The sequence below is a fragment of the Bidens hawaiensis genome, unplaced genomic scaffold, assembly GCF_021521415.1.
Source record: "Bidens hawaiensis isolate Kalapana, Puna unplaced genomic scaffold, B.hawaiensis_p1.1 tig00004595_1, whole genome shotgun sequence".
NCBI lineage: Eukaryota > Viridiplantae > Streptophyta > Magnoliopsida > Asterales > Asteraceae > Bidens > Bidens hawaiensis.
The window spans coordinates 153,780-168,806 of NW_027491279.1; the positions used below are offsets into that span (position 1 = coordinate 153,780).

General features: G+C 35.1%; 1 protein-coding gene across 1 annotated transcript; it reads right to left on the reverse strand.

Moving 5' to 3' along the window:
* Nucleotides 1–4,124: 4,124 nt before the first annotated feature.
* On the reverse strand, nucleotides 4,125–9,159 carry LOC143627043 (uncharacterized). The gene is made up of 4 exons (XM_077096945.1): nucleotides 8,946–9,159; nucleotides 5,092–5,253; nucleotides 4,849–4,978; nucleotides 4,125–4,765 (listed from the first exon to the last, which is right to left on the reverse strand). The coding sequence occupies exons 1-4, from the start codon at nucleotides 9,157–9,159 to the stop codon at nucleotides 4,207–4,209; spliced, it is 1,065 nt and encodes a 354-aa protein (XP_076953060.1). The 3' UTR covers nucleotides 4,125–4,206.
* Nucleotides 9,160–15,027: the final 5,868 nt, after the last annotated feature.

Genomic DNA, 15,027 nt, shown 5'->3' on the forward strand with positions numbered 1-15,027 from the left:
CAGCCGTTATGTATTGTTTGCTCCCTCCACGTGTGACTGTCCTTTAGATTGTGACGTTGTATTTGAATACTGGTCTGCGAGGGTAAGAAGAGGTTACATATAGTTGTAGCCATTTCCGCGGATGGGTTTAGGACCCTACCTCTACAATGGTGTTCTTTGATGAGTCAAACATGGAGCATTAATTTCACTATGAACAGCTAATATCCTATCTTAGAAAGACTAGCCTAAATATTGAGTGTGATTTCAAACGCTATTAATAAAATATATTGGTTCAACATAATATATTGTATTGTATGTGGATACAAAAGTTAAATTATAAACCGTTTATTAACATGCCACTACAAAACCAGCGGGGCTTGCCCCAATGGCCAGGAACATGAAGGATGATCCGGATGTCCCGGGTTCGAATCCTGATTTCGATCGGATTTTACTAGAGCATTAAAAGCTGTCGTGCCTTCGGGCGGGGTGGGCCAACTGGGTTTTACCATGAACGCCAAGCTAAACTCGGATGCCAGCGTGGATCCCGATCATGTCAACATAGTTGGCCTGAGTGAGGTGATGGGGCGCGACGTGTTTGCGCAGTAAGATAGCTTAACTGTGAAAGTCACCGTTCGAAAAAAAAAAAACATGCCACTACAAAGTACAAAAAAGGTTTTCTAAATATAGATTTCTCAACATACTAAATATCTAATATAAAAGAAATCCAATTGGATTGCTTGAAAGCTTGTCTACACGTATCTAACTTATCAACAACAACCAGTTTTTAATCATATGCGTCGAACAAATCGTCCAAACAAATGTTCCTAACAATATCGTTTATATGTAGTCCATGTCTTGGTTAAAGAAAGCATACTTATTTATTATTGATTACTTACAACAATACTATATGTTACGTTTCCTACACAAACATATATGTCTATAAACATGGAAAGAAAATCAAATATCAGGTTGATGACTAGATTAGAACTAATATAAAATTAAATGACTAAATACTAAAACGACAAATATTGTTGTCATTGTTCTAACTTTTATTTTAAATCTAGTTTTAACAATTTTTGGGTCTCAAACGATGTTAATTTTTAAAGAATTATATCATAAATCGAAAGTTTCATTATCTTCAACAACAAAAGAACATTGGTTGCAAGACATAACACTTTATAATCAATAAACATGGGTTTTAATCAATAGTATAAAGAATAAATCAAACATCTCTTGTTTTTATAAATGAAGAATATAAGGATACTGAGGAAGTAGATTGATCTACAATAAAAGGAATGGAGCGCGTTTCGTTTTGACATATATTGTTTTTAGGCGTGTAAAGTTAAGGTGTTTTTTTTATTAGTGTACGTTTATTTGTGGGGCTAGTTACTTGTTAATCGATCGTTTAGACTTTAGTCTAATATAATTTGGTTGTTATAATAATAATAATAATAATAATAATAATCAAACCTCCAATTTAAGATGCTTTAATAGAAGTGGATGGATTAACAAAGGGTTTGAGAAAAACCAAAAGCTTTCACAATTAATAGCTGGCCACCATTTAATCTGACTTTTGTGCTTCAAAATTTCAACATAAACCTTCGTGATATTATTACTTTTAAAAAAAATTTAATGTATGTATTATTAAAACAACATAATGGAAAGACAACGGTTTTTCTTTTAAAGTTGTGGGGGCCCTTCTGTGTTCTTATTTGTGGTAAGATTTTCATTTTATCAGAAGTCATGTCTAACCATTTTTATTTCTACGTCAAGGCAAAGAAGAATTGATAAAGAAATGTGAAAATAATTATGTAAATATGATATATATGAAAATAAGCCCTGCTTGCGGTGCGCACATATGATGTATATATGTGTGAACCCTCGGGTGGGCAAAAGTGAAATTGCACTAATTTTGACGTTATTTTACTAATCTCGTGAAAATAACGTTAAAAGTGACGGACGGTTAATCAGGCATCATGTAGTGGCGTTGATAGCCGAAAGACAAGGGTACATGCACCGATCAGCCGGTGTCCGATGATTGAGTGCTATGTGCCTTATGTCCAAGGCTTGATGCAAAACTACTATCGAGCCGGGGGTCTCACCGGAAGCAGCCTCTCTATCCTTATGGGGTAGAGGTAAGGCTGTCTACATCTTACCCTCCTCAGACCCTACCATAGCTTTGCTATTGGTGGGATATACTGAGTACGATGATGATGATATATATATATGAAAATACTTAAATAAACTATTGTAACATAGATATGTGGGATACCGACTAACGATTAGTTGAGGATTATTTGGTGTCTAGACTCGATTTTTACAACTAGTAAAAGTAAATAAACCATGCATGCAGGGCCGCCCCGTGGGCCAGCGGAAACAAGTTAGAGCTTTAAACCCGCACTTAATTAAGGTCTCAAAGTAAAAAAAAAACATTATATATTATAATGGGTAAAGTAAATTCAAAGTAATGTCTTTCTATGGTGGTATTGCTACTAAAGTATATAGTCATAAATTTAAAACTTATAATAAGTAATTTTTTTTCTTAACAATTATAATGAAAGAGACATAAAATCTTATTTCGATTTAAGCCTTCACATTCGTTAACATGCAAGAGCCATGCAGATATGATATAAATCATATTACCTGTTACCTGTTAATGAAATTTGCCGTTAGAAAAAAAAATCTATAAGATATTTAAAGAGTAATCATAATATTATATCTGACCAAAGAGCATTGCTAGATTTCATTTTTTGATACGATTAAAATAAAAGGTAAATAAGTAAATAAAAGATTAAAAGAATCAAACAAATGGCAAAACGTGGATTAATCCTTAAAAAGTCAAGACAAGTAGGCATTGTTTGGTTTGGTATATACAACCGGTATATCATTATTGCATTGCATAAGATATAAAACTTTGTTTTATGAATAGAAAGGTAAAGAAAAATGATTATTAATACAAAAAGTATAAAAATATTGTGGGGGTGACTAGTTTCTTGTTTGGTCATATTGGTTGTAACTTAAGTATCTTAATTAACTTAAGATATATAATTAAAAAGAATTGATCTTAAAGCAGCCTCACCAACGAAATAAAATATTTAAATGTTTTTTTTCTTTACCAACGTTAGAAACATGTTAAAAAAATACTATTAATTAATTAAAAGTTTAAACATATTCTGGAATACTATGTTATACATTAGCAAAGTTGCATCTAATTTTAAAAACGAAGCTGTAATTGAAGTAAATATTTTTTTATTTTGCAAACTATAACGAGTGTCGGTCCCGTACTGGTAACGCGATGAACCGAACCATGGTCGACTGAACAACATTGGTACCGCTGTAGGTTTACTGGAAATAATCGGTGTAAATATCTTTTTATGGTTTCCGATCAATGTAAAACACATTTATTTTATGGGTTACAACATTTTTTGTGTAATTAAATAATTGTATATTAACTTTTTTATTTTGTCATACACATAATTTTATTTCAAACCGAACGAAAACAAATACCACCCAAACAAAAGTGGTACTAGTACAAGAATTCAATTTTATGATCTTCGGTTTCATACGAGCCGATCCACTACCAAATACCAATACCTAACGTAACTAGCAATTTTATGCTCACAACTTTAATTTATTGGGTTTGATACTATATATTGTAAACGTGATTTTACGTTTTATGCATACATTAAATTCTCATCAAAACACGCATTGAAAATCCACTAGTTTAATACAAAATTAAGTGTTTGAAAGTATTTTGTCTATATCGGTAAACCTAAAGAGGTCTGCATCTTTAGGTGGAGTGACATGTTCGATTCTCACTTTGGCTGGTTCGAAGGACATCTGGGTGAAGGGATAAATCATGCTTTACGGATTCCATCCGGTTCTAGAATTCTCTCGTATTGATGAAGTGTCGTATTGTAAGTATGATTGATTTGTTTAAATCAATTTATTAGATTTGATGTTAACCTGAATATATTTAATTTTAACGTGCTTAGCTCCTAATTTAAGTTTTAATTTATAATTGCTGAATTATTGGTCCTTGTTAAAGTGTTGAATTTGTGACACGATATGTCAATATATGTAAGTTTTTAACTTTATGATACGGCGATGGATTTGTATTTACATACACGTATAAGCATATACAATTACTCCTACTATATAAGTTTTTAATGTACATTGATTATTTAGATAATTATGCTTGGAACACCCTTCGAAATAAATTACACCTTACATATACATGAAACTATCTATGTCGAAATCTCCATCATTAAATTCAAACGTTTGATCAATCGTCATCTGAGTATGAAGTATGTTTTCATTCGAACAACTATCAAGACATTTACTATTTTCACTGCTCTCTGTTGATCCTTTATTATGTTGCCATTCATCCTTGATGGCGCTAAATTGATAGTTTGAATCATGGCTAGGTGTTTGATCACTTGACATGTCAAAATTACATAGTTGAAACTCATCTAGGTTAATCCAATCAGCAAATATGAGTTTTGGTAAGTTGCTTATATGTGAAACTGGTAGGACCGACTGAACCATGTCAACTGACGAATTGCTGGTGAAGTTAGATATGTTAGATTGATTTAGGCATGGTGAAGATGGTTTTGTACTTGTTGTGTTTGAGGTTATGTTGTCATGTTTAGGAGGAACTTGAAGTTGAAGATGTGTTGATTTTGTTACTCGCTTCTTGAGATGAGAGTGCCAGTAATTCTTTATTTCATTATCTGTCATTCCAGATAAATATTGTGAAATCTGAGTCCACCTGATCAATGAAAGTTAAATAACAAACAAATTAAACTAAATCAAATCAATTCAAACAATGATGAAATATGAACGTATGAAACCAATGTGGACAATTACTTGTTGCCTAATAGTCCATGAAGTGTCAAAATGGTTTCATCTTCTTGTGACGAAAACGCCCCTCGCTTTAGTCCGGGCCTAAGATAATTAATCCATCGTAATCTGCAACTCTTTCCATTTCTTTCCAAACCTAAAGAAACATAATGCAAATAATTATCAAACGTAAAATCTTAATAAACTCGTTGTGTTTTGATGAGTGATGACTAATCTATTTAAATTCGATGCCCGAATGAAAGAAATTACCGGCATTAACGGGGACGGAGCTCCAGCAACCATGGCCATAGTTCATGACATAATGTGTTAGCTTCTGGTCCTCATCAGGTGACCATAGACCCTTCTTGTGCTTTGTCACTTGCTTTTCTATAGCTTGCACCTCATGTTCCAAAAAGGGAATATTGTAGTGAACTTATTAATATTGTTTTTGTTAGAAGTGGAAAACTTTAATGTAGTGAATGAGATGAAGATACTAATGATTATTAGGGTATTTAAAGGGAATATTTGAGAGATTATTTTTATCCATCTCACCAAGAAGTTAAATAAAAAACATATAAGAGATCCTAGGAAATCTTAAATATTCCATCCAAGAACTCATTGACCTTCTATTAGCATCTTAAGTTAGGAAAATAAAGCATTTGGTTGACATATCAAGTGTCATATTACCTTATTAATACATCAACAGTTTGATTATATACTTTTCTAAGTTAGAATTTATATCGATTCCAAATAACGTGTCGTCATTAAGCTGAAGATCATGTATTCATAAGCAGATTATCGTGTGACATGTTGTGCATGGTTCTTACTTCTTTTGTAAACGGATGATCATGTATTCATGCCCCTTAACAATATCAGAAAATATAACTGCTAAATAGTATATTTACAAGGCATTTGGATGTTAGGTTTTGAGTGATTCATGCCAAATTGAATAATAAAAACCAATACAGTAAAATGATAGAAGTTATAAACAGTCATGAAATTTTATATTTTCTTCAAAATTCAGTTTCATTGCAACAATTTCTTACGTGCTTCTAAAATAATGATTTTTCTAGCATAGGTTATACGATAGTAATTTTTTTGCAACAGTTTCAATATGTATATTATCGCTACATTCTGATTAGTTATATATTCAAATTTAGTGTTGAAACCTAATTTCGGGCTTTTCTTATCGATGACACAACGCATAAACAAAAAACAACTAGAGATAGAATTCTCAAGAAAAGGTGATACATGACGCAACGCTTAAACAAGAAACAACTAGAGATAGAATTTTCAAGAAAAAGTGATAGATTAATGAATATTCGAAACATTTGATGAGGGTCTCTTTTACAGAGATTTCCAATTTTGACAAGGCAATCACGGATTTACGTGGTTTAACTAACAAAAATGAAAGCGAAAAAAGAACCGGAAACTATTAATATGTGACGTGAGATCGAAGACTCACTCAAAAATAAACCGATTACAACTAATTAGATAGCGGTAAGCGGGTATCGAACACAGGGAGTTTGTGGAAAATGTGTTACTAATTAGCTTATAATTAAACTATATTAAACTAAATGCGAAAAGTAAATTCAATGATTCGGTTGTTTGATTTGAAAAACAAAAAGAACTAAAGAAATAAACGAGTTTTAATCAATATACGAAAATATGTCTTCCCTCGGTTTCAGGTTTCCATGAATGTTACGGTTTATGTTAAACTGAGATGAACAATAGATAAAGTTCGTGTTTATGTAAACGATTGTGATAATTGAAGATCAAGTACTTGGATTATATAACGCAAGGTAATCACTCAAAAACCAATTAGTTTATCCAACCCTAAATCCCTCCTGATAAATCTCGATTACTTAAAGCACCAAGAACTGACGGTTTAGAACACAAAATCGATAAACTAACAATCTATCAACCAATACATAAACACCATAACAATGAAATCAATAAGACCAAATATTATCTCAGAAATTGTCTAAACATTCAACCAAACAAACATAATAAACCTTACAATCCGAGGGGAAACACAAAGGAATTTAGCCAAACATGATTCGGTTCATCATTCCTTCGATTATAGTTTGCATACGAATTAAGAACAAGTATCTAATGATTACCACACTCACAATTGATCAATTGTCTCCAAAAATCGCCTCTAGGTCGTCTCCAGATGAAAAGATGTGATAAAGATATGAAAATCCGTCCAAAAATATATGTTATATGGCAGTTACGAATTGCAGCGATGTGTCTACCGTAAGCTACGGTGGCTACCGTAGCTTACGGTGGCTTTTAAAATCCTACGGTGGCCACAATCTGCCTTACGACAGCTATAATTCTCCAGCCCCCACCGTAGCTTACGGTGGGTACCGTAAGCTACGGTGGTTTTTTAACATATCTTCCTTCTTTTCGTCATAACTTCTTCGTTTCAAGTCCGTTTTCTTCACCGTTTTCGCCCACGTTCTCTTAATTCCATCTTCTATCTTCTCATACCTGCCATTATATGAGTAAACGTAGTTATCTAATTCAACAAGATAAACGGGATAAACACATGAATATTAACAAACTTAAACCACTTAAGGGTTGTCCCATGAACCACCCGTCACATTCCCACACTTACCCGTTGCTTGCCATCAAGCAACATCTCAACACAAACCTTCTATTACATTCAACTTGTATCCACCAATCTTACCACAAATCCGGTTCAGTTAAGGTCCCAAGTCATACCCTATTCCCTTATTTTTATCGTGTGCACTAGTTCACTTGATGTTCCATTTAAACCGAAGATTTCTAACCAAACCTAACATACTTATGGTTTTTGCCTATACATAACACACATTTACACATTAACTTTTCCTTGGTGATCATCCATACAATTAACATTTAATCAATTCTCCTCGCATACGCTTGTACAATCATCAAATCTCCACCTATGTAAATGCATTTGACATGAATACAAATCAAGATGGTCTTAAACGGGTTGTAATGGGGCCAAGTGTAAGGGTATGGAAGGGAATATTGAAAGTAACTCAAGCGATCCGATCCGACTTATTACAAACAAACTAAGTAAACAATAAAATAAACAACTATAAACATCACTAACTTTTTTTATCCCAATACATAATACTTTAAACTATGCATACATAAACATTGCAACTCTAATACAATTTTTTTTTTTCATTGAACTAATATAATACTTGAACTTTACATACCAGCATGATAAACATAACGCTTCACATATCTAACTGATAAATACTAAAACTATTACATAGAAACCTATTAAGTCGGATCGTTTCGCAATATAACACCGGGGTTGATTAAATAAAAGAATAGGCCCAATAAGGTTTTCTAAAGGAACCAACCCCCCGCCCCTCACATAACCATCCTCATATGTATAATGTATGAGGCCCCAACCCCCCAAAACCCACACTCTCGCTCATCTAAACGAGGCTTAACCTAAGTGCTTCTATCACTTTTGCACTCATGCCAAACTAATATCTCGAAATGCACTAATTGTACAAGTTCTATTGGAGAATATCAACCGTCTCACCAACCAATACTTTCTCAATTCTCAAGTGTAAACGAATGTGTTATGCAAGTTATTACACCGAAAGCATGCTAACCTTGGTTAGAAAACTACATAATCTCCTTTTTTTTAACAACTAGGCACATGTTATTTAGGGAATTGTGACAATGAAAAGGGACCAAAACTTCACCCCGCCATCTTACCACTTTCCGGTTTCTTTAAACACATTTTTTAAAAAAAATCAATTTTCTGATTTTTTTGTTTTTTAATTTTTTCTTTAATTTTTTTTAAACGAATTTTTTTTCAAAACAAACGAAAATTTCCTCATCCCCACACTTGGGATACATTGTCCCCAATGAACGGTTTTGAGAAAATAAAACAACTACTACATAAACACCACCTTCTTTCCAACACAACCCTTAATACTTATCAAAAGTATTTTGTCCACCCCCCATCCACCCAAACAAATAAAAACACAAAAGATAACTTATACAATAATATACAAAATGATGTTTACCTGGTAACATGAGATTCCATCAGAAGTAGGGCGGTCGGGCCGACCCGAATATGGACGTCATCACATCGTTGAACTCACCAAATCCAAATGCATCTTGATCATCGCCACTTTGTTCACCTCCTTGTTGTCGCGAGGTGCCTTGACTTGAACCTTGATTGGGATCCACCCACATGGAATGATAAAATGGTGGTGTAGGGTATGACACACTACCATCATACGGTGGCAAAGTGGTGTAATCCACATATGGCGGGTCGACCACAACCGGCTGTCCCGCATGCCACGCGTCATGCATCCGTCACTGACGATCATCAAGGTATCGGTTGTTCATGTCATTCTCAAAGGCATACGCATGGGTGCGGTTCCACTGCTCTTGTCGATCATAATTCTGCTTTAATGCTCTTTCCATGCTCGCGCCCATGAAGGTTTGTTGATCAAAAATGGTTTGGGAATATTCGGGCCAATTCCCAAACGTGGGCGGTCTTTGTCTTTCTACCACCTCTTGCATCGTTCCTTGATAAGCCCAATTCGAATCATACGGCCTTTGTGCATAGTCAAATGCACTTCCCACATAACCCGATTGCATATCCGATTTCCTTCCATCCCAACTCAGTCCCGCTTGATCCACATTTATGTGAGCTACATTTGGCTCATCTTGATACGCCTCATCACCACTTACATCTTCTCCACTTTCCGGGTCATCCGCTTCACCCGCATTCAATGGTCTTGCATCTTCCTTCAAAACTCTCCAACTTCTCCCATCACTCTTCAATTTATGGTACCGTTCGGATTGTGAATACACCCAACCCGACCCCAAATGTTCAATATCGAAATGTTTGAACTTTTTGTAAGACCCTTTATCACCTACACCAATTGCCCCATACTTCTTTAACAATGCAATGATCAATCGACAGTGAGGTATGATTTTTCTATCCACACTGTTTCGGCTTATCCATATGTTACTCGTTACTAAGAAACGGTATGAAATAAGCGGTGATCCATGCAACATTGTGTGTAATATTGGAACTTCGGGATATCGTACCTCGACCCTATCACCCCGACGCGGGATGATGTTATTGATGCTTATTATTAACATCAATTTTGCTTCCATTCTCAAATTTTTTCGGTACAACTTCCCGGCGTATTTCCCGGGAAAAAATAGATCATCTGACATGGTGTTTCACATCGGGTGCTTCTTGGGGGCCAAATACAAATCATCCAAACTTGGAAACATATACTGGTTCTGTGGTTTACTATCAAATTTTGCTACCCTTCTCAAACTATCAAACGACATTTCCACTTGAACCCCATTTATCGTACCAATTAACATGTCCTTTGATGGATGGTTACCTGTAACCAGTCGCAAGGTAGCTACCCATTCTTGAATCTGTAACATCCTAAAATTTTTATATTGATAAATAAAAGAAAGTTATGTTTAGTAATTTCACGTTTTAGTTATTTAATGTCGAGTAAGGAACGGGTCTTGGGCTTAGTTATTTTATGAACTCGGCCTGTCTCGACCCGTAGGAAGCCAACCCGAGCCTAACCAAACCCGTAGTATATAAACGAAAGTTCTTGACACTTCCACCATTTTTCACCATCTTCCTTCACTTACACCCACCCAAACACTCTCATTTCTAGAGAGAGAAGCTAGAGAGAGAAAGTTCTCAAATCACAAATCCGAGTCCACAATCTTGTTCCTAATCGTTTTTGGTAAGTCCCTCTCGAAAATCATCCGTTTTCATAACCATTTCGGCCTCAAATCGAGCAAAAACGTAACTTGAGTTTTCGGGTCAAAAACCGCCTTGTTTTGGTGTCAAAATGCAAGCTTTTGTGTTTAAAAGTACTAGGAATCGATAGCCCTTTCAATCCCGAGCATTTCCATGTCAAAAACTTCGATTTTGGGTCAAAAATCTGGAAAATCTGGAAAACCCGTGGGTTTCTCCGTCGCCCAGCTTGAAGGAGTCGAATCAGACTCATTCGATCGAACCAGTCGATCGAATCAGTCCATTCGATCGAATGCGTAGATCGAACAAGTCCAGTCGACCGAATAGGGAAGCAACCGAATGGTCTCCAACTCATTCGATCGAATGAGTTTTGTATTCGATCGAATGAGTGTTGTATTCGATCGAACGTGTTCCTATTCGATCGAACGTGTTCCTGTTTGATCGAACGTGTTCCTATTCGATCGAACGTGTTGTATTCGATCGAACGTGTTCCTATTCGATCGAACGTGTTCCTATTCGATCGAATCAAGCCAGAACCAAGCTGTTTCCAAGTTCGCCTAAGGTTTAACTTCGCCTGAAGCGAAGTTCGTCTATAAAATAAATTAAAAACCTAATGGAAAATGTGTTAAGGCAGTTATCGAAAATAAAATTTTTCCAAGCTGACCTGGCAGCTTAACCCCAGCCAGGGGCTCTGCCCCTTGGACCCCGCTAGGGGCTGCCGCCCCTAGAACCCCGCTGCCAGGGGCGCTGCCCCCGGACCCCCGTTCGTTGTGGGTCATATATAGATAGAAATACAAACGAGTAGCAGTAGTTAATTGATATGTGTAAATATTATACAGTTAGCCGAGCCCAGTTAAAGAAAGGAATTACGATCAACGGCGAGCGTAACAGGATCCAGGTGAGTTTCTAGCCCCATTCCTTGTTATGTTTTCGGGGCTGTGCGCATACTTGATGTGTTGTTAATACATTTATCCAAAGTGATAAGTGTATGCCATAGGTGATATATGTGATATGTATGAATGATTGCTTGATGGTTCGTGAACGATCTTCGGATATTGCACGTACTGTCAGGTTGTAACGTTATAAATATGGCAAGTATGATATGTATGTTTATGTGTATGAACGTAAGAAAGTTAATAAAAGAAGGAAATGACGGTTGTATGGTTATATGGTTACAAAAGGGGTACCGAGCCCTAATAATACTCGAGGTATGATGTATGGTTGTATGGTAACGAAGAGGGAATCGAACCCTACTAATAATCGAAAACATGGGACCAGACCCTAATAATATCTGTGATGTTAGGGACCAGACCCTAATAATATCTGTGATGTTAGGGACCAGACCCTCATAATATCTGTGATGATAGGGACCAGACCCTTATAATATCTGTGATGTTAGGGACCAGACCCTTATAATATCTGTGATGTTAGGGACCAGACCCTTATAATATCTGTGAGGTTATAGGGCGAAAGGCTCTTTAAAACGTATGATTATGAATGTAAAGAAAGTATGTAAGTAAGAAAGAAAGTATGTAAGTAAGAATGAAGGTATGAGTACTTATGTGTGTATGAAAGAAAGTTATGAGGTTAAGTACGTATGTATGTAACAAGGTATTGCATGGTAGTGTATGATTAACTAGAACTCACTCAGCGTAGCTGACTTTTAGTATGCACGCAGGTGAGTAGGTTGAGACAGCTGGCTTGAGTGGAGGACACATGGCAGAAGACTAAAGCCTGGCATCTGAAGATCCGATATGTTTTATAAGTTACGTTTTGATTTTGAAAGACATGAGGAATGTTTAAAGACATGATTATGAATTGATATGTAATGTTTTATGAAAGTTTTATATTCCGCGTAAAGTTTTTAATTAACTCTGATATTTAGAACTGTGTTTATGAGTAAATCCAACACGAAAGTAGGGTTACCGGTAACGGGGCCTTACAGAATCTCTACATCAAATAAGTTAGTTGATTCGTTCCAACACTTTAAGGCTGCTTCCCAACCCAATGCTCTGAATTTATTAGTAACCCCAAATGGCCCAAAATCTTCTTCTCTAACTTCTTTTTCGCAATAAACGCATCAGTTCGCTGCCTCAACGAGTTCATTTGCTCATGAAATAGTGTTGCTTGCCATTCCTGAGGCTGATCAGCCAAAGACCCTGACTTCCAAATTGGATTTTCCCTTATTCGATCTTCTTCCTCTTCACTTTCCGAGTCATCAGCTTGAAGAACTAACCTTCTTCTTTTCGGTTGGTCAGCAGGGTTGCTTGATGAGCCAACCTGTTCTTTCCCTTTTCGACTCATTCTGAACACACAAACAACAACAAAAGAGCAAGTTATTCACTTTTCAACCTTACACATCCCCACACTTGCTTAGACATATTATTCACTTTTTCAAACAATTTCACAAAATTTTAACATTATGTCCACTAAATTACCAACAATATGCCCATAATTATATTTCAAATCATACTAATCGTCTTCAACCATAACCCATTCAAACTCAATATTCAACAATTCAATAAAGTGTGGTTATAGAAACAATTATGAACCACTTACAATTCCATTGCAATACACCATCAAGAATGACAATAGATTACATACCTTGGCGTTGTAGAAGATGAAGATGAATAAAGCTTCAAAATATACCAAAACCCAAAAAATTTCAGATTTGATTGTCCAAAATCGACCACCAAAACGAGAGATTCTCACAAATACAATGGTATAATTGAAACCCTTGTGAAATTCTAGCCAATTTAGACCTAAAAATCGATTAATTTGGTTGAGAGATGAGGAAGTTAAGGTAGATTGAAGAGTTAGGGTTTTGAAGGTTTGGAGATGAAAAAGATGATGTTGGTTAAATATGTGGTGAAAGAGATGTGTGGTGTATGTTAAATGTGAAAGTAATTCTTTTTTTTTAATAAAAACCGGGTTCCCGCTGCGCAGCTCCAGGCTCCACCGTAAGCTACGGTGGACACCGTAGCTTACGGTGGCTCTGGTTCACAAAACTCTGCCGTAAGGCAGTTTATAGCCAGCGTGGGTTTCTTTCTCCCCACCGTGACCCATTTTGGTTTGACTTGTTTTTAGTTTGAATTGACGAATTTTAGGCTGAACTTTTTTTACACCCACTGGCTAAATTTTCTAAATCCGCCACTGCGGTATACCATTATTGCATTGCATAAGATATAAAACTTTGTTTTATAAATCAAAAGGTAAAGAAAAATGATTATTAATACAAAAAGTATAAAAATATTGTGGGGGTGACTAGTTTCTTGTTTGGCCATATCGGTTGTAATAAGTATCTTAATTAACTAAAGATATAATTAAAAGAATTGATCTTAAAGCAGCCTCACCAACGAAATAAAATATTTAAACGTTCTTTTTCTTTACCAACGTTAGAAACATGTTGAAAAAATACTACTAATTAAGATTCTTAAACATGTTCAGGAATACTATTTTAAAAAGTAGCTAATTTGCATCTAATTTAAAAAACGGAGCTGTATATAAAATAGAACATTTTTAATATTGCAAACAATACCAAGTGTCGGTAATTAACTGGTAGCATGACTAACCAAACCATGGTCAACTGAACAACATTGGTATCAATTTGGGTTTATTCGAACTAACCGTTGTAAATATCTTTTCTATAGCTTTCGATATATGTAAAACACATTTATTTTATAGGTTACGCGTAAACAACTTTCGGTTAATTTAATCATTGTATGTCAACTTTTTTATTTTGTAATACACATAATTTTATTTCAAACTGAACCAATACCGACGCCACCTGAACAACAGTGTACTCGTACAAGCATTCAATTTTATTGATCTTTGGTTTCACACGAGCCGAATTCAATATTTATCACTATCAAATACCAATACCTAACGCCACCTGAACAACTTGTAACTTGAATTTATTAGGTTTGAAAATATTATAAACACTAGTTTGATCGTCCCGTGTTACGGGGGTTTATTTAAGTTTTTTTATAATCGTTTTGCAATTTTATGATATATTATTTTATTTTTTAACGTAATTTTGTTTTAATTTAATACATATATATTAGTTTGTTATTATATTGTTTAGCGTTTGAGCATTTTCAATTGAGATGTGTAGGTTTTTTAGATTTTTAACGAACAAACATGAGCATTGTTTATTTTTTTAAATAAACAAACATGAACACAAATATTTGTCTAATGAAATAGGGGCCGTTGATGTAGTTGAAGATGGTGGGTAGTATCGGAAGTTAACCGACGATTGAGATGATAGACCACCAACGGAAAACATGTAAAAGAGATAAATTAAATTAGGGTTTGATAATGAAAGTGTTTACCAATAAATAAGATCTTATAACCCATTTGAGGGTTAAAAGGGTTTGGTAAGACCCATAACCCGTGGAAATTATTCTTTGATGATTAAGGGGTTATTTCAAAAATAA

Bases quoted from the DNA above. Each gene is read 5' to 3' on its own strand.
- LOC143627043 (XM_077096945.1), bottom strand. From the start codon at position 9,159: ATGCATGACGCGTGGCATGCGGGACAGCCGGTTGTGGTCGACCCGCCA. The intron at 4,979-5,091 runs GTAATTTCTTTC...ATGTTTCTTTAG, and splicing joins CTCCGTCCCCGTTAATGCCG to GTTTGGAAAGAAATGGAAAG. The intron at 4,766-4,848 runs GTAATTGTCCAC...GTTTGTTATTTA, and splicing joins CATGGACTATTAGGCAACAA to ACTTTCATTGATCAGGTGGA.